The 20155-nt window shown below is 38.7% G+C and overlaps 2 protein-coding genes across 6 annotated transcripts in view; one reads left to right on the top strand and one right to left on the bottom strand.

Moving 5' to 3' along the window:
• Positions 1-370: 370 nt before the first annotated feature.
• On the bottom strand, positions 371-19987 carry NOL8 (nucleolar protein 8). Of its 4 annotated transcripts, none has more exons than XM_048488023.1 (17): positions 19921-19987; positions 18926-19089; positions 18719-18781; positions 17295-17373; positions 16775-16922; positions 16422-16490; positions 13658-15376; positions 13209-13322; positions 12639-12761; positions 11120-11204; positions 9673-9817; positions 8960-9043; positions 8132-8415; positions 6802-6928; positions 6101-6168; positions 4751-4833; positions 371-2974 (listed from the first exon to the last, which is right to left on the bottom strand). In XM_048488023.1, the coding sequence occupies exons 2-17, from the start codon at positions 19062-19064 to the stop codon at positions 2921-2923; spliced, it is 3384 nt and encodes a 1127-aa protein (XP_048343980.1). In that variant the 5' UTR covers positions 19065-19089; positions 19921-19987; the 3' UTR covers positions 371-2920. The 4 variants fall into 4 exon arrangements, with proteins under 4 accessions (XP_048343980.1, XP_048343981.1, XP_048343979.1 ...); XM_048488024.1 differs by lacking the exon at positions 19921-19987 and adding an exon at positions 19586-19732 and having other exon boundaries at positions 13251-13322; XM_048488022.1 differs by lacking the exon at positions 19921-19987 and adding an exon at positions 19586-19732.
• Positions 19920-20155, top strand: part of LOC125428255 (centromere protein P) — a 216178-nt gene continuing 215942 nt past the window's right edge. Inside the window, exon 1 of one of the 2 annotated variants that reach the window (XM_048488037.1) lies at positions 19920-20085. The gene's annotated coding sequence lies outside the window, so the exon portion shown is untranslated. Of the gene's footprint in view, positions 20148-20155 lie in introns of both variants that reach the window. The other variant, XM_048488035.1, reaches the window with a different exon arrangement.

Genomic DNA, 20155 nt, shown 5'->3' on the forward strand with positions numbered 1-20155 from the left:
ATAGTACAATAAGATTCTCAGTAGGTGGTGTATTTAAAAAATTCGATCTAAAATCTTGGAACTGGCTGCTAAGCAACAAGCTTTCAGAATCCTTAAAGGACTGATTTTTCCACACAATTTTTGGAATAGAAACCAGGAATTGGCAATCCCCCTTGGGAGTTTGAAATCCCAATTATGTGCTACTTATATATGGAAAAATCATGCAAGAGGCTCTGCTTTCTGAAGATTTAGTATTTCAACTGATTTTATCAAAGTTACTTATGCTTCCCTCTGGACTTTACTACTATAATACTGTAAAATCACCTTTTTACTAAGTCACCCTTTTACCAAGTCATCCAAGTCACCCATTTAAAATGTCCAGCTCAGCAACTGACTGAACAGTCTAACCAAGAAATTATTTATTACAAGTTAGCAAGAATGTTACCAGTTCAACATTAGTTACTGTCTTTCTAATCTGTGCCACTGACAAATGGTTGAAAATGTTACAGCATATGACATTTCAGTATTCAGCAATAACATACACAAACTCAATAAGGATATTATAATTTATAGAAAAAGTAGTATATTAAAATATATACATATATAAACATTTACAAGTTTGAAGTTCTCTATAAAGTTTCAACTGGGTGGTGGGGGTGGGGGAATATAATGTATGGCTTTATTTTACAGCAGAATTTCAAAAGGAAGACATTTTTATAGTCAGCTGATCTATCAAGATCAGAATGAGCACTACCAGAATGTATATGACAAGCTACATACACCAGAAGGAACAAATATGGTGTACTGACTCGCCAAATCATGCCAGACATAAACCATGTCTTTCAAGTCAAAAGCGAGGATGGAAAACTGCTGTGCACCCACCTTAATATCCTCCAAGGGTGGTGTGAATACTTCACCAGCATCAGCAACACCGAGTTCCCCTATCCACCAATAATAAGTGCACTACCAACCTTGGGCCCAGTTCCACTGAGGTAAACAAGGCCACCAAGAAAATGAAGAACGGGAAAACCACTGGTCCAGATGACGTTCCAATAGAAATATGGAAAATGCTCAAAGAGAAGGGTGCCACTTTTCTTGCTTCACTGTTTAATTGCATAATTGAAGAAAAGAAACTCCCTAATGCCTGGACAATCAGCACAACCATACCTATCTGGAAAAGAAAAGGAGACGTATACGACTGTAGAAACTACAGACCAATATGCCTACTCTGTCATGCAATGAAAATATTCGAGAGAATATTAGATCAACAAATGCGAAATCACATATCCATCACACCAAACCAATGCGGTTTCATCATGGGCTGTGGTACTACTGATGCTATACATGCCACCCGACTGTTAATGGAAAAACATAGAGAAAAGAAAATACCACTGCACCTGGCTTTCCTGGACCTGGAAAAAGCCTTTGATAGGGTCCCTCATGCTCTCATATGGCATGCACTAAGAACCCATGGAATCCCAGAAGAATATGTGCAATGGATGCAAATGCTATATAGCAAAGTAACAAGCATGGTGCGGTGTCCAGCAGGAACCTCCCTACCTTTTAACATCAGTGTCAGCATACATCAAGGCTCTGCCCTATCACCATTGCTGTTTATACTCTGCATGGATACTCTTACCACTGACTTGCAAACCCATGGACACTTCTGTATGCTGATGATGTCGTACTTGCCAACAAAGACCGCCAGGTGCTACAGCAACAGTTGCAGTCATGGACATTCCAAAAACTGAATACCTCGAATGTGACCCCCAAACAAATGGAACAATTGAAATCAGCAGCCAGAAATTAAACAAGGTCACCAAATTCAAATACCCTGGATCACTGCTTTCAGCTGATGGAAACACATTGACAGATGCCCGGTCACAAGTCAATACTGCGTGGCTTAAATGGTGGCAAACCACTGGCATTTTGTGTGACAAGAAAATGCCTGAACACCTCAAAGTAAAAATCTACAAAACAGTTGTTCACCCAGTAGCACTGTACGGAGCTGAATCCTGGCCAGCAACAAGAAAACATGAACAAGCCCTTCGTGTCATGGAAATGAGGATACTTCAATGGATGCTAAACCTGATGCTGATCGACTATGTGCCAAATTTAACCTCTTTTAAGTTGGGTGTAATCCTTTAGCCTTCTTTAAGTTGGGTGTAATCATCCATTCTAGAAGGCTATAACCAGCCTGGAAGTTTTATCCACACCCCAATGGCAATACTTCTGCTTTACTGGCTTTGGATTTCCTTTCCTAAATATGTTTATTCCAATCAAGCCACTACTATATCCACCCCTGTCTTCTCAAAACACTTTACTGGATTTGGGAGGTGTATTAAGACTGTAGTCTTAGATCTGTTCTTCACAACAGGGAGCTGGAATTCAAGATGCAAAAATAATTTTACATTCAAAAAAGAATCATGAAGTCAAAGCACTAATACAATGTATTTAACTGAATACATTCACATAGATTGGACTCTCTGCAACACCATTTGGCAAACCACTGAGACACCAGAGCGAATGAGCTGCAAGATGTAACAAATGCCTCCAAAAGTTGCTATATGATGCTATAGCATCTGTATGCATGAATGGTACCAGAATTTAGTCCTTTTCCAAGTATGTTACATGGAGGCTAAATTGTTTAGCTCCACCCTGAAAAGATGACAACTACTGCCAATACACAATGCCATTCTTGCTTAAGAATCTTCCAGTAGCCTATAATCAATGGTAAACATGTATATAATATACAGAGATATAAACATTAAAAGCTTCACCATCTCAGACCTTTATAGTTTTACACAGACACTGTACATGGTCTCCCATTTTTATTTTCAAATAATCAGCAAGTTTCCTGTGGTTTCCTTAATTGTTTGCATTAAAAGTTGGAGTATCTCCAAGATTTCTGATAAGTCTCCGATTCCCTTGTCTGCCACATTCAGTGCTTTACTTTGACTTTCCTTCTAGCATCTTTATGTTTCTTTCGACAATCCTGAAAGAGATATATGTTAAAATTAACATCTGGTAACTACATTTATGTCAGTATTTTGAACATTCCAGCTTCTAGCTAGCTCTATATTGTATGGTTTGAAAAACATGAATGAAAACTACCAATAAAGAAGAATAAAAGTTTTGGATTTATACCCCACCATTCTCCTGTAAGGAGACTTAAGGTTGCTTACAAGCTCCTTTCCCTTCCTCTCCCTGCAACATATACCTTGTGAGGTAGGTGTGGCTGAGGGAGTTCTGAAGAACTGTGGCTGTTTCCGCACGGGCGGAATAAAGCGTCCCAGGGACGCTAAAAACAGCGTCCCTTGGGAGGGGTTCGCACGGCCGCCGCCGCAACATCGCAGCAGTGGCAGCCTCGCAACCCCCGAGCGGAGCGAAGCCGCTGTTTCCGAACCTCACTCCCTGAGCGAGGTATTTCGGAAACAGCGGCTTCCAACTGCTGCCGTGCGAACGGCAGCAGCTGAAAGGCGCCATCCCCCCCGCTTTCCCGAACGCCTACCTTGTCTCCTGGCTTCCGGCTTCTGCGACGAGCTGGAAGCCAGGAGACAAGGCAGGCGTTTGGTGACGGCGCAACCTGTGCGAAGGCTGTGCTGCCGCCTGCTGCCCTCCTGGGACCGTCCATGTGAACAGTCCCAGGGGGGTGCGTCAGCATTGTTTATGCTGATGCACCCCCGCACCGTTGCTGTGCGGAAAGGGCCTGTGACTAGCCCAAGATCACCCAGCAGGAATGTAGGAGTGCGGAAACACATCTGATTCACCAGATAAGCCTCTGCCACTCAGGTGGAGGAGTGGAGAAACAAACCCGGTTCTCCAGATTAGAATCCACCTGCTCTTAACCACTACACCATGCTGGCTCTTATTATTACTATTAACTACATAAGGTACCTCACTAAACTAGGTTAAAGATAAATTAATCAGAATCAGAGAGCCTTTTAAATCTATTATAGTGAAAATTCAGGCTGGTTTTGTGACTGCTACCATACTGCTTGCCTTGATAAATTAATATTGATTAGAGTCTGATTTGGAAAGTGAGACTTCTCAGGCCATTCGATATAATTATAAATCAAATATATTTGAATTCAGAGACATGCTGGAAAAATGTGGTATTTTGTTATGCTATCTCCAGTCTCTTATTTAAGTGTTAAGAGAAAATGTATCCACTTACTGAAAGTTATCTTGCAATTTATAAAAGCTCTGTATAGCCTGGATCCATTGAGTCATGGGGAGCTTCTTCTCCCACATGCTAGCATGTCATGCCAGTCCAATATAAAAATCTATAATAGCATAAAGAATGGTGATCCCACAGTGGTGGAATTCCCTCCCAAAGGAGTCCTGTTGAAACCCAATTAGAAAACTACTATAACTTTTAAAAAAGATTTTGATGAATATTTTAATGGTTCCGTTGTCTGAAGTTTTATTCATTACCCATTTTCACTTTACATTGTGTCTCACTCTATCCTAATTAATGGTTTGTGAAATAGTTTGATAATGTTTGCAATATATGAGCCACTTTGCTTTGTTTTTCCTAAAAGAAAAGCAGAATATACATTTTAAGAAGCAAGCATATTGTATATACACACAACAGACTCAATGGCCACAGTGAAACTGCCTATTTTACTTATATGCTATTAGAACTACTTGTATAGCTGTCAAGATTTGTATTCTATTTTTAAAAATTGTGTGTATCAATTGTAACAACAACCTATTTCACAGGTAAACAATTCAGGACAGACCAACTTATTTTGTCAATTGCACATACTTCAATTAACATTTGGCGCCTGCTTTCCCAATCATCTCTCTCTTCATCCAGGTTAGACGATCGGCAGAAGAGTTTTGGGCCCTCTGGATAGGAGATTTTTTAAAAATTAAGTTTTTCTTATTTTAATCTTTCAGTATCTCTAAGAATCAACAAGCAAGTTATTACAGTACAGAAACCCAACAGTCACTCTTGATGAGGTGTTCGTTGTGCCACCTGCTGGATGAGTGGGTGACAAAATAGAAGATAAAACTGAAGGCAAGTGTAAAATGATGTACAAAGGGACTAAGAATCTAGCTTTGAATATACACTGGTAAGTCTGAAGTAGTTTGGGGAACAATCAATAAGGGAGTTACATCTTTAGGCATCGGTTGTATAGAAAGAAACCTCACACTCTCCACACAAATACCAGAACTTGTAGCCATCCAATGAACTTGCTGAGCTATACATTCAGGAGAGACAACAGGAAGCACTTCTGAAGTCAAGGAGTGATTAACTCGTTGGATTCATTGTCATATAATATAGTGATAGTTACTATTTTAGTTAGCTTTAAAAGGGAATTAAGCACATTTGTGGAAGATTACCCGTGGTAACTAAATGAAGCATCCATGTTCAGCAGAGGCAGTAACCATCTGAATAATGTGGAGCAATCAAGGGGCGGGGCAGTGCGGGGAAGGCTTTGACCTCAATTTCTTTATTGCAGGCATTCCAGGTATGTCTGGCCAGTTACCTTGTTTAACAAGATAATGAACTAGACTGTACCAATGATTTGATCCAGCATGATCGGTCTTATGTTCTTAGTTCAAGATATGATTGTTCAGTTGTGCAGTGATTTATTTTCACTTTCTTCAGCTGCTACTAACAGTTTCTTTCCATAGGCACTACTGTGCTTGCATAGATTACAACCCAAATCACAACATTAACAACCATAACAATATTCAAAATAGAAGTGTATTAGAATTCCTTATCAGTTCAAACGTTCATCAAAAGAATGGCAGAATAAAATATCTTCACCTGTACCTATCTCCCGAATAAAGTTACTGAAGAAACCAGGTGAACACTTCTTGGAGCACATTCCACTAATTGCAGCAACAATTACTGAAAGGCTCTGCTTCTGAAGGAAATTAGCTGGAGTATTTTCATCAATTGAACTGCCAGATGTCTTTCTTTTGTTTTCATGAACCTCAGAAAACTGTTTCTGCATGTCAATTCCCCTTTCATCACTTCAATGTCTGGTATTCTCTGATCTCTTCTAAACTCTTGAGAGCTAGGAACAAATCTTTTAAACATATACACAGATGTACTATTGATCAGTTATGTCACTGAGTAGTTTCTGTTGATGCATATCTGTACCTTTTAATCTATCATCATCTTCAGAGAAGAAGAAAAATCTAATGTCTGAGCGTGGTGCAGCTGGAGACCTAAAAAAGAAACAAAATATTTTTGTGCCTGAGAAGAAAACAAGATTGTTCCTCAAATGCTGAGAAAAGTTAAAAACTCTCAATTAATAATGTAAAATTGAATTGAAAAATTAGTATATTTCCTGAATTGTAAATCTAAGTATCAAATGTATCCACAGCAGCCACCATATCAGAAATGTTTAGGTAGCAAACCAATGTCCTTTTTCTTCTGCCTAAGATCAAGGAATGGTAATAAAAAGTGGTTCTTATCCTGAAGCAGTTGCAAGATAGACATTCTATTTGCATTTCAATGTGTCATTCAACATAAAATTCTGAACAACAGCTGGCAAAATGTTCCCTGTAACTGTTTTCTTAGGTAGGATCTAAAATATCCTTTTTAGTCCAGGGAAGGATCATCTGCCAGAACAGGCTAGGAAGCAACTCTGGGAAGATTTTAACATTGATTTCATCTAAATACATTCTTCATCTATGTGAACATCAGTGGTATGCTGTTTGGTCACTGCTTGTGACATCCTGTAATATGGATAATGGGGTTAATTTGAAAGGGGGGAAATGGCACTTGGTCTAGAGATCACTGCATAGTTAGCATTTAGCCTCATATCCTATAAATTCTAATATTTAAATGTCATTTACATTTCTTTAACATATTCTCTTTCAACCACGTCTGGCACATCATCATCTTCTGAACTACTATCCTGGAAACGTAGATCTTCTTGCCACGAAACTTTTGAAGGCTTTATTGTTTCAATTTGATACGGTTCTATGAAACAAAAGACTAGAATGAGTAACTTATGCTTTCCTTTCTGTATAGAAAGATTGCAGAAGAAAAAAAAAGCCTACAGATTTTTGTTGTCAAACAGGACAATTACGCTAGAAAATTAATCTTTCCTTGCTTGATGGTCATCATCCTAATTCCATGTGGATCCTAGTATGGGGCTCTAGGCAACCAGAGGCTGTTTTATTCTCTGAGAGAATATTTCAATAGGCTTACACTTACATGTCTTGAAATATTCACAGGGTTGGGATTTAAGCAGCCACTTGAAGAAAACATCCTAAGTGGAGAAACAGTTCCTGACAATGTCTTTTTGTGAACATCTGTGGGCATGTTTTGGCAGACTGGTGGTATATTTAAGAGAAGGTTCCCAGAGAGTCTTATAGATCATTGTGCAAAATAGAGGTAGCAGTCTTTTTGATATGGCTTAACAGATTATCAACAGCTCCTTACATAAAGAATGGGAGCAAACGATGGTCAGTGCTAGTGTAATATGCTCCTGGCCGTTCATCTCTATCTTCAGGATGACCAAGCTTAAATCTCTCCTTTGTAATAATGGGCAACCCAAGAAAAAGCTCATCATAGTAGTCTAGCTTCAAATAGAATTTTTACTGGAGATACTGAGTATTTGTCAAGGCTTACCCTGTCTTGGTACAGCAACATAACCAAGCTTTCCCTAGGTTTGGTCTCACTAACACCCTGAGCAATGCATACCATACCACCCTGAGCAATGCATACCATAAAGCAAAATCAATGGATGGGTTCATGGAAGGCTCAGATGACCCAGGTTATCAAGAATGCCCAAAGACTAGCATCAACTGTTCTGTGATTTTCTTCTTGAAAGGGGGCTCACACATTCTCTACATAATTACAGTTTTCCAAGGTAAAGAGACATCTGAACTTCTGTACAGTTCACAAATCTGTTTATACAAACACTTCTGTCCCATTCCTTAGATGCACTTTTGGTGTTTCTCACTGTGGGCCAAACGCAGTTCTTAGAAAAGAATTGTGAAAGATGTCACTTGAAGCTTGTATCAAACTATATATGATTGGCTCAAGTTAAACCTTAACCAGGCTGAAATCAACCCCCTTAATTATTTCAGATAGTTACTGCTCAGGTTGTGTGGACAAGGTTGAAAATAAAACACAACTTCTCAGTTCTGACAATTGCCTTAAAATAAGCTCTGGTACCTTCTTTCACAGGTGATATCCTCTCTTCAGCACCAAAAAAGGAAAATGTGAAGCCGCAAGTTTCTTCTTGTGTGTTACTTTTATCTTTGTTTGAAGGTTCTAGATCAACTGGAATTGCTTCTTTCACATCATCATGTTTATCCCAGGGTTTTATTTCTGGTTTTTCGTTCCGTTTAGTAGATTCAAGTACTTTTCTCAAATCAACAGCAACATCATAAAATATTTCTTTAGAAACTTCAGGAAGCTTCTGGGCCTCCTCCCTCTTTTTCTTTTTCTTTGCTTTACTGGAGAAATTAAACACAAGAGAGTCGTAATGCAACACAGTTAACCTATAAAAACATTATCTCATAGGACTATTTTTCAGGAGTTCATGTCTAAAGATGTCTTGTGGATGAAGACTTCCCATGGTGGAAGTAGCTGTTGATCATGTTCCCCAGCAGCCACTTTGGGTCCACCAAGAAAGCACTACTGGGTCAAAAGTTTTGAAACCTCAAAGGCAAAAAGTAATGAGGTTGGTGTTGGTGTGATGAATTGAGTAGAACTGGGCAAGGTCCGCTACCCCTTTTAAAGACACTCCATCTCTCCCAATATAAAATCTTAAAAAGTAGTCCACATTTTTTGTGAAGTCTGGTTCATTATGAAGAGATAGTTCTGAAATCATTCCGTCCCTCCTAAAAACAGTTATCTCTCCTAGTTACTTGTTCAAGCAAGTTAAATCCATTAATGCAATTACCACTGTATGAGATGGGTGGGTATCAGGAACGAAGTGATGGAGAACAGTTCAGTTGCTGAGTAACCACTCCAACAAGCTACTAATGGAATACTTGCCTTTCTTTTTCAGTAGTTTCTGGCTTTCTTTCAAACATGGCATGGTCCTGCCTTGTAGGATCATAGCGTAGGGTGTTAATATCCCTACAGTAAAAAGAATGAAACATAGGCATTCGTTATTATCTGGATGCAGTCTCTCAATTTACCAATCTTTGCACTTCTATCAACAATTTTTGAAAAAATATTAATAGATTTCATCAGATGCACTACCACAAAATAAATATTTTACTGATCAAATCTAGTTAAGTAGGATGGGGAAAAGATGCAATGGGTTCAATAATGCACAGTGCCAGGGTCAGGAGCAATCAAGTGCCTGTTGCCTTGGCAACCCTCTTTTTGGCTTGCTACTTTTCACGCACAACCTCTGATAGGATGGTAGGACAGATAGCTGAACTATGATTTACACAAATGCATTTGATTTCTCCAAATGATCAGGTAACCACTTAAGCTGTGTAGCTAGAGTTAGCCTGATTATAAATAGGATACTGACCTGTAACCTTCAGAGCTATACCTAGAAATCTAATCTCAAGGCTGTGGTATGGTTTGTCATGATGACAGAGCACTTTTACTATTCTAGAAATTCTAATCCAAGATGATACTACAGAAAACAAGACCCATTTAAAAGGAACATTATTTTGGAATTGAGAGGCTACCCCTGAATCCAGTGCTTAGGAGAGTTAAAACTTTTATGTGTAAGTAAAACAGGTACATACTTGAATTTTTTGGCACTTGCAGCCTGCTTGCTAGGCTTGGGATGTTCTATATCGATATGCAGAACATTTTTCAAGATCTCAAGATTCTTCTTTTTCTCCAATGCAAGCTCCTCCTCTTCATCTATTTCCAATTTCTTTAATTCATCTAAGATTTAAAAAATAACAATACTTTATTTAAAACATAAGTTTCCTGTCATAGTCCTTTCAGTCAAGGTGGCTAACAATGCAGCAATAGGTTGCAAGAACACAAAACATCATAGTCCAATTTACAGGATTTTTAAAATACACAATTAAAATCACACAGAACAGAAACACACTAAAATGAAGGCTGACAAAGCAATTTACCAACCATCAAATACTCTCTGGAAAATCTTTTACACATACACAGTAAAAATAGTGTGGTGTAGTGGTTAGAATGTTGGACTAAGATCCAGGAGACTCAGGTTCAAATTGCCAGTCTGCCATGGAAGCTTGTTGGATAACCTTGTTGGATAACCTACTTCAGAAGGCTGTTGTGAGAATAAAATGATGGGGAGAACAATGTAAGCTGCTTTGGCTCCCAAATGGGAAGAAAGGAAGGTATAAATGAAGCAACAAATAAAATTTTCAATGAAGTCTGCTAGTGACCTTGGGCCAGTCACAGTTCACTTAGAACAGTGGTGGCGAACCTTTGGCACTCCAGATGTTATGGACTACAATTCCCATCAGCCCCTGCCAGAATGGCCAATTGACCATGCTGGCAGGGGCTGATGGGAATTGTACTCCATAACATCTGGAGTGTCAAAGGTTCGCCACCACAGATTTAGAACTCTCACAGCCCACAAGGAGCCAGGCAATGGCAAACCACTTCCAAAGGTTTCTTGCCTTAAAAACGCTGTGGGGTCACTATAAGTCAGCTGACTTAGCAGCACTTTCCACTAGTGCAGAAGAGTAATTCCGTCTCCCTATGCCTATAAGACGAAATTGAGAAGTGCCCTTCTATTGTAGTTTTACCACTGTTCCATTGTTTACAGTAGTTTCTATTGTAGTTTTTGACAACTCTGAGTATCAATCTTATGACTAATACTGAAGACTTAACTGGATTTTTTCAATGTTTGTATAATCCATATTGTTTTAAATATATTTTCAGTTAATCACTTTCAAAAATATATTCCTGGTAATTAAATAATAAATAAAAACACAGAAATGATACTACGTCTCCTTAAAATGGAATATGTCTGTGTTGATAACATGGTTAAGAGGTAACCATTTCTGTTCAACTGTCTCACCCCACCACCCCATCCTCTATAGCAGGCTGAACATGGACACAGAGTTTAATACTGTTCCAGCCAAGTAAAGAAGTGAATAACAATCACTGGAATTTCTTCACAAACTTTACAGCAAACAAGGCTCTGTTTTAACAAAATTCTACAAAGTACTCTCCAGAAGAAACAAGGCCATATCTAACCTTCTGGTTTGCTGTCACTTTCAAGGAAGCGAGCATCCATACGAAATCTTTCATCTGTGCCAAATCGTGACTGTAACTGCATGAGCTGAAACAACAAAGAGTTGGTACCCATTCTTCAGTAGTTTATATCTCATTTTAGTTGTACTTAGATCACTACTATCAGAAAACTAAACTTGTTGTCTTCCCCCATAAAAAAAATTGTTCAGATTAGCTTTGAATGGTGAAAAAATCCAACAAGTGAAGGAATTTTCATATTTGGGACGGAAGGAGCTGGCTCAGCATAGCCTCCACTTTGCATGTGTCCACCTTATACAGGTCAGAGTAGATTACTCAAGTCTCAGGTTTACAGCAGTAGCAGCTCTCTCCTAGTGGACTAACTCGTAGTGATGGTAGTTCCCACCTACTTTGTGCCTGTCTGCCTTGTGTGGGGTGGGAGCCGCCAACTTGAAGTGGCAGCAGCTCCTACCTCCTCATGGGGGCTGATCGCTTGTGGTGGTGGCTCCCACCAAATCTGTTCAGGGCTGTCTCAGGATAAGCCCCTCAGGACTTTCTTCAGTGGCTTTAAAGGTCAGTTTGCTCCTGATAAATGAAATGTTGGGAGGATGCTGGAGGAGCACAGAGTGTATACTTTTTGAACCAAATGGCAGTGACAGCTTTATTAGGAATAGTAAAGGCAACAGTAATGATGAATTAACTGGTAGCCACCCCCCAGGAAAAGGCTATGTCAACACGATGGCATATTTTTGCAGAATAATTTTAAAATAAGTTGTACTCTTCTACTGGTGTATAGGCAAATGGAGAGAAATAAAAGGACAGAACCAATAGTTACTGTAAAAGGAATATTGATTCATGGGAAAATTTGCTCAGGATTCGGCAAACAATGGATGAAGTGATCACAATTCCTATGTTGGCCCTAAACACTAAAGCAGCGATGGCGAACCTTTTCGAGACCGAGTGCTCAAATTGCAACCCAAAACCCACTTATTTATCGCAAAGTGCCAACATGGCAATTTAACCTGAATACTGAGGTTTTACTTTAGAAAAAATGGTTGGCTCCAAGGCGTGTGTTACTTGGGAGTAAGCTTGGTGGTACTTGGTGGCTTTGCTTTGAAGCAACCGTGCAACTCTTCCAATGGGTGAATCACAACCCTAGGAGGGTTTACTCAGAAGCAAGCCCCATTGCCATCAACCGAGTTTACTCCCAGGTAAAGGATTGCACTTTATTGCTTTGCATGAAAATCAGTGGGGTTTACAGTGCTTAACAGGGTTACCTACACTGCTTCCTCAAAACTAGGTCTTAGGTTTAATGCTAATAATTGAGCATAGCAGCCCTAGATGTGTGGGGTGGGGGGGTGACTCTGTTTGTGCGTGCCCACAGAGAGGGCTCTGCCACCTCTGGCACCCGTGCCATAGGTTTGCCACCACTGCACTAAAGAATTATTCAGCACTTTTTGAGCATGCTTAGAGGTAAAGTTTTGTTAAAATAATTCAACTGGAAGTCATAAAATGATTTACCGACCTTCTCACCAGCTTTACCCTCAAACTGAGGTTTGATTTTGAATCTGTCATCTTCTTCCTCAGCTGTATCAGGCTCATCCTCGCTGCTTTCAAACAGCTTTCCAGAGGTTTTAGTGGTGAACTCCTTGGGCATAGTAGTACACATTATTTTAGCAAGTTAACGTATTTCCAAAGGTATTTAGAATTTCCATACATCTTTTGCCCTCAACCCCAAAGACTTAATGTACCTTTATTTATTAAGCTCTGAATTTTTTTTAAAAAAATCCCTTAAAAGAAGAACTTTTGTAAGGAAAAGGCTTTTAGAAAACTTCTAAGAAAGCAAAGAATTTGGGGGCATGTAAAGGTCCAAGTCATCACTTGGAAGGACATTAATACAAATATAGTGCTCTTTCAAATACAGTTACTTAGGAAAGCTGCCATTGAAAAGGAATATTTATTTTGGCAGCCAATCCAAAAACATACAAAAATGTACAGACTGTAGAGTTTTCTCTGTCCATACTGGGCTACATAAAACAGACCTGTCTGAGATTTTTGAGCAACTTCTTTGAATAAACCCTTGTAGTCTACTCACTTTTCCTAGCAGCTTTACTCCTAAACATTTCTCAGTGCTCACCAGAACTTCAGCTTCACTTTCATCATCTGAATCAAATACTATGTGCTTCTGTTTATTTGTTGACTTGGTTTCCTTGGGGGAGCAAGGATAAATGTATTATCAGTTATGAAAATAAGCAGTTTTAATATTAGAGATACATTTATTGTAATAGATAAAGTGCACAATTTACTTGTAACTTGGAAAGGGCAGTATAAACTGGGAAAATGTTATGTGGACAGATTTCAACATAAAAACTTAAATTTTAGTTTTCTTCCTATTACAATGTTCCAAAGGAATGATATCCTTGAAATTCGGGCTTCTCAGAGCAAGCACATGTGTTATAGTACAAACATACCTACCATTTTTATATACCACAATGTAACATTTTTTCCTAGCATTATCATTTTTAAAACTTAAAACAGAATTACCAGATGGGCAAGAGCTCCCTGAATAAGCCTCTTCTGCAATTCTTTCTCTTTTTGCTTTTCTTGCAAAGCTGCTAGCCTTTTTTTATTGTCTTGCTGTTGCTTTTCCAACGCAGTTGCAGCGGAACCTAGCTGCGTCTCTCTGCTTTGCAAAAGGATATTCTTCAAGTTGTCACTCAAATCTGAACCTGTGCAACTAATTTCTATTGGTGCTCTCTTGGGAAAAGATTTCTGATTGGTTGAGACTTTTGTTTCAGCTAGAACACTCCTGTCACTGGTTTCAGCTGCACTATCTTCTGTGTTGAGTATGCTGCAGCCAGAATTTTCATCTGTTTTTACTATGCGTTTTCCCCTGTGAGAGTCAGACTTAATTTTTCTTAATGAGAGTAAGTTGCAATTAGGATTTTTGATTGCACAGTCCAAGCACTGGGGATCACACCTAGCTTTTCTTTTATGTGCATCCGACTCACTCTTAGTCAGCTTCTTTATGGCTCCATTTTCACTTAGTGACCCAATTCCTCTAAAAGGTTGAACTTTCAAACAAGACTTGCCTTCCTTTGGATTTTCTTCATCAGCACTGTCTTCTTTTAAAATAGCAGCAAGAATTTCTTCTGGAGAAATACATTTTTTAGGAGCAGGGGACTCTGTGGGTGCCTTTGGAATATTTTTGACATGATTAAGTGCAAATTCCTTAGTTTTAGATTGAGTGTCACCTGAAGATTCATCATCAACTGAAGATTCAGCAGTTTCATCTGCTAATCGTTCTAAATCTTCTAATGTAAGGTCTAGTCGGTAACAGTTTTTCATCATGGTTTCATAATCTTCATCCACTTCAGATTCACTTGTGGCAAGATATACATCATCACTCTCCAATGTACACTTATTGGCATCTGTGCTCTGTTCATGTACAATCTCAGAATTTACCTTTTTTGGTGTTGCTTTTTCCCCACCTTTCTGTTTGTCAGATGTTGACCCATACAAGTCTGAAGAACTGGAACATATATCCTGTGAAAGTACACCTTTCTTAAACCTTCCAGTTTTCTCTTTTGTGGCCTTAGACCCATTTAGTGCTTCCTTTCTTCTCTTTTTTCGATTTGATGTTTGAGTCACAGCTATAATTTCATCAGTGTCAGTTGAATCATACTCAGATTTGTTTTCCATGCTCCTTAGCTCCCCATTGCATACTTTCTCCATACTGTGTGCTTTTCCCAAAGACCAATGAGTACTATATTTCAATTCAAAATTTTCCCCAACAACTTCCATACTATCTTCAGGCTCAATATTAGGGATCATTTTCTGCACTCCTTTCTCTTTTGTTAATATAGCTCGAATTTCTTCATCAGTATCAATATCACTTTCAGACAGGTTGCTTCTCTTCCTGCAAGATTCTGTTACAAAATTCTGATCCATAGAAGGTTCTTTGTACTGCTTTGCAATATGAGTGTGATTTTGAACTAGTTCTGTCATATGTACATTTGCTCTTTTTGATGAAAACTGGCTACATGATTTCAATTCTCTACTACTCAAACCACCACAGTCCTGTATCTTCACTTTTTTTTTAGGTGGCTTATAAACAGGAAATTGTCCTTGCCGTTTCTTGTTCATGATGCTAGCATCTTCGTCCAAATGCCAAGTGAGTTCAGAAACTGGAACTGTCCCACTGAGGTCTGAATCTAATTTTTTAAGATTGTGGCAGTACTTGGAAGGATCATATTTCATAATGTTGTTGCGCGAATTAAGGACAAATAAACTTTTCTCTCTCGAAAAGCTCCAAAATTCTGGAGAAAAAGCAAAATGCTTTCTAAAGCAGTCACAGAAGGGTAGCTGTCTTAGCAAAATAAAACAAAAGTCCAGTGCTGCCTTGAAAACTAACAACATTTATGCCAGCACCAGTTTTTATGCATCTGATGTGACTCTGCTAACTCATAAAAACTCACACTGGAATAAATGTTGTTAGTTTTTAAGGTGCCATTTGCCTAGTTTTCCACCTCCCCCTTCTTATGCTTTCTGACTCCTCCCACCTTCAGCTTTATCTTTAGCCTTTTTGATTTTGTCTGCCTTCCCCATGCTGACACTAACATAAGCTTGACATCCTTGATAATGCTGGTAACTCCTAACAGGCAACTGAGATCTCACAACATGGTCTGAAAAGATCTCAGTACCACTTTCCCCCCTAAAAATAAGAACGCATTGTTTCTGTGATTTCAGGTGGTTTTAATTGTACTATGTATTTTTTAGAATCTATATTTTTTGGCAAATTCAGGGCTTTCCCCCCACATTTGAAGAGAAATACATGTATCTGTACATGGCCCCATTTTGTGAATTTTTTAATGAAGACTGAGAGCACTGTTCAGAATTAAATGAAATGATACACACAGAATGTAAAGAGTTATAACATACAAAAAAGCCTTCTTAATGTCATTGTTTGCCCTCTTCTTAAAACTTTTCATGATCATGGAGTAAATATTTCTATGGATTATCTAGTAACAAGTGTGACAAACAATAGCAAAGCTATATTTTTATTATTTAATAACCAATGTTTTACTGTTTAATAACTACATATTGAGGTAGTTAGTAACTTTTATACTGTATTGTATGAATGTTGTGAGCTGCTCTGAGCCTTTTTGGGAGAGCAGCATATAAATTGAACAAATAAATAAATATATGGTACAGAGACAGTGTCACATAATAACCACCAGTTGGAATAACCAGTTTCCTGTTAATGGCACAACCTATGCCAATTTATCATATACTCAATAAAGGATATCTTATTTGTGTGTTGTGCTTTCATATGGAGGATAGGCAAAACTCTTCCAAACTTGCCAACAACCCAGTCCTGTTAGACAAAAAGAAAATATACAATAATTTATGAAACTGTAATGCAACTTTGCAAAATTAGTGTCTGGCTGATTTGGCAGATTTCAATATCTACTTTGTCTAGCCATTTACAGTGTAATAAATCTCAAGCCAAACTGCTTTAGTCTAAGCTTACTTATTTGAATGCATTTAAATTGGAACAACTATGTATAGGATTGCATTGTTAAATCTAGAATTAGAAGGCACACTGACATGATCTAATCAACCAGCTTACTCCCTTCCTATTCGTTAAGATCACCTTACCTTATGATCTGGTATTTCTGTTCCTGGTACTGCTTTTACATGAAAATCTTCAACTCCAGATTTCTTCATAGATTCTAGAATGTTGGATGTGCCATTGCAGCTTATTTTTTCCTTCATCACACTGGCCTCTTGACGCTCCCGTGCCAATCTGCATCACAGCACACAACTTCATTTTGTCCAAATGCACACATACCTATTATATGTCTGCAGGGTGATTAATATAACTTGTTCCTTTTTACTGACATCCTAGACACCTATCAAAATAAATTAATACGACCTTCTCTCCATGCAAATGACTCACTACAATCCACATTAAATATAGTGTACTTCATAGGCTCATCAGACGTAACAGAATACAGTTTTATAAATTAAAACATTCTTTTACAAGGACACATTATGATTTTTGAGAAGATCTCAAAGACTGTTCACTTGCAGATTAAGAGTTTAATTCAAAAAATAGTCTGAAGCATCATCAAGTGGTTTTCACTAAAAATTCTCCTTGCAAAACACTTAATATTACCTGTGCAAAAAACATTCTTTGGCCAATTCTATTTGCAGTGTTCCACCTTTCCATTTTGTCTTATTCAACACAGATATACCTACAAATAGCAAGCAAACAGTTTTGTTAACACAGACTCTGAAGTCACTTAACATGATTACTTTTGAAGTTAGGTTAAACTATGATTGAATAAAGTGATAACAAGTGTAGTCTAGTAAATTGAGAAGTTGAATTCTGGACCTAGGAAATATGATTTCAGAACACCAACTCAGCTGCAAATGCCACTGGGTACATTTCTGTACTATAAGTGACTGTGACAGCAGGGGCAACTTAAAAAGATTCAATAGAGGGCTTTTGAAGGCAGGAGCGTGAATGTTTGAAGGTCAACTCTGATGGATAAGGTGGTCAAGGGGACCATGACAAAAGAAATAGACAGACAGTTATATGAACAGAAGATGAATACATCCATGAGAGTTGTCGTGTAGAGGTAAGTTACTAAACATTTTATTCTAAGGCACCCTAACAGCGATCATCAGTGAGAGTATGATATTATTTTATCCTTACTGAAGACATAAATATTAACAAAGAACTGAAGGGTTTTAATGTAATTGTACAGGTTGTTCTAAACTTAAGCTAAACATAGAAATTTACTGTGTGATTCAAAGTGGGAGACGAATGGAGTTTTATTTATTTATTTATTTATTTATTTATTTATTTATTTATTTATTTATTAGGTTTTTAAACCGCCCCATCCCCTAGGGGTTTTGGACACTGTGTGGGACTGCACCAATGCAGATGTCTTTTCTGGAGGAGGGGCTATTATGCCAGTGGCCGGGTGCTATTCAACTGTGTGGTGCCCGCATCTGGAAGGTGCCACATACACTGACACTCCTCCATCACAGGAGCCCGCATCTGCATGGCTGAAAGCATTCCAGGGTGGGGGTGTAGGCGACTTTAGTTGGCTCCCAGTACAGTTTCAGCCCAGGAACACCCAACTTCAGCAGCACAGAAAAGGGTGGTGTAAGTCATACGCAGCTACGAGTTTTCCCACAAGACATAGGAGTTTCTGCTTCTCCCAGGTGCCTGCACCACAGATTCCTTCTTTGGAGCCAGTGCTGTGGCATTGTTCCCGGCTGCTACTCTACTGCCTCCCCTCCTTTGGATTGGGCTGCCCATGTGAAGCAAATAAGTAAGGAAAAAATACTCAAGTTAATACTCAAGTTGCACTCAAGTTAAAATATTCTACTGTTCAACAAGAGTTTTCCCTTCTACAGGAACCACAGTCATATCCTAAATCTGCTGAAGGCAATTTGCTTAGAATGGAGCATCTCTGCTTCATGCTGCACTGCTAATATAATTAATTAGCTTTGTTTCAGTATCTATTAGATACTGACTGCACAGGAGAGATAAAGAGTCAACAAAAATCACGTAACAGATATACTTACATTTTCTAAATTCTTTTTCTGAAAGGGTGATGCTGATATAGGCAAATGTTTTTGTAGGCTTTCCTGTTTAAGAAAGGGACTCATTATTCCAGTGATCAATTTTTTAAAAAAAGACATACACTTTCAAGGAGATGTACATGAAATGATGTTTTGAATAGGAAATTAAATAGAATGTACTTTAACTTTTAAAGGATCAAAGTACATTACCTCCTTCATCTCTCCGGTTAACAATTTCTATGTCTGTAACATTTCCAAACTTGCCAAATCTTTCCTGAAGTTCAGTTTTAGAAACTGTATGATCAAGTCCTCCGACATACAGCCGCTTAACAACTGGGTTTTGATCCATGTTCAAAATTCAAACATCCTGGTTTCTAATTATGTAAAAGAACAAAATGAAAATATAGATCAGATTGAACAGACACCTCTCAATGCACCTTGGCACGCTTTATGAACTCTTATAACAATCTCTGTTTTCCACATGTGAATTTCTGAGTTTAAAACACGAATCTTTACAGTATTTGACATTTTAAGAGACACGAACCAGTTGCCACATCTGAAAAGAAGTAGAAAACAAGTTCGCTATAGTTACGCTAAAAAAACCCGTACATTTCTACTAACACGCTATCTCCACTAACATGCAAACCTTAGCAGGAAAGGGCTTCATTCCAGTAAACACGACCGGAACCGGACAAAAAGATCTACAACAGGCAAAAAGTAAGGCTTGCTGAAACCAACAGGGATCTTTAAACCTGAGCTACAGCAACACCACTAACTCTGGCGCTCTCTCGCTTTGGGTCTAACCGAGGGTCGGCACAAATAAAATAAAAAGTTTGCTTCTATGAACAAACCCGATTCACAAAAACTTGCCTTAGGTCTTACTACGTCTCCCGGTCCACTCAGCCAAGCTCCCCTGGACTCTCCCCAACGAGAGTTTCTTCCTGCCATTCACAGCATGGCTTTCTCAAGGCGTTCCTTATTTACCTTCCCCCACTTCCGCTAAGCTCTTCAAAACATCGTTCCGCAACACGTAACAACCTACTCAACCCCTCGACACGAAAAGGACGTGCAGTTCTTGCTACACTTCCGCTACAGACTTAGACTGGCTTCCTTTTTCGAACCGAAAAAAAAGCTTTCAACCCTGAGATACAAAATTTAAACCAATTAGTTGCCCATAGAGACTTATGGCGGTTTTCAATTCTTACCGGACGTTTCGGGTGCGTTTCAGTTCCCCCATCTCTATGAACCTCCCTCAGGCCGCTGTTTCATAGCCGGTCAGGTATACGGAGGACACTTGCGGACTGAGCTACTAAGAGATTTTGAGACGGGGGAGAAGAGGAAAGGAAAAAACCGCAAAGGGCTCCTGTCATGTGAGGGACTTTTCTGTCTCTGTGGTGAAGAATTGGATAACTCCAGCATACTTTCGAAGCGGGTGGGATG

Source organism: Sphaerodactylus townsendi, linkage group LG03, assembly GCF_021028975.2.
Source record: "Sphaerodactylus townsendi isolate TG3544 linkage group LG03, MPM_Stown_v2.3, whole genome shotgun sequence".
Lineage (NCBI taxonomy): Eukaryota > Metazoa > Chordata > Lepidosauria > Squamata > Sphaerodactylidae > Sphaerodactylus > Sphaerodactylus townsendi.

Coding starts and splice junctions, on each gene's coding strand:
- NOL8 (XM_048488023.1), bottom strand. CDS start 19,064: ATGGATCAAAACCCAGTTGTTAAGCGGCTGTATGTCGGAGGACTTGAT. Junction 9,818..11,119: donor AAGTGACAGCAAACCAGAAG/GTTAGATATGGC, acceptor TTTAAATCTTAG/ATGAATTAAAGAAATTGGAA. Junction 6,169..6,801: donor AGAGAATATGTTAAAGAAAT/GTAAATGACATT, acceptor TTTCTTTTTTAG/GTCTCCAGCTGCACCACGCT.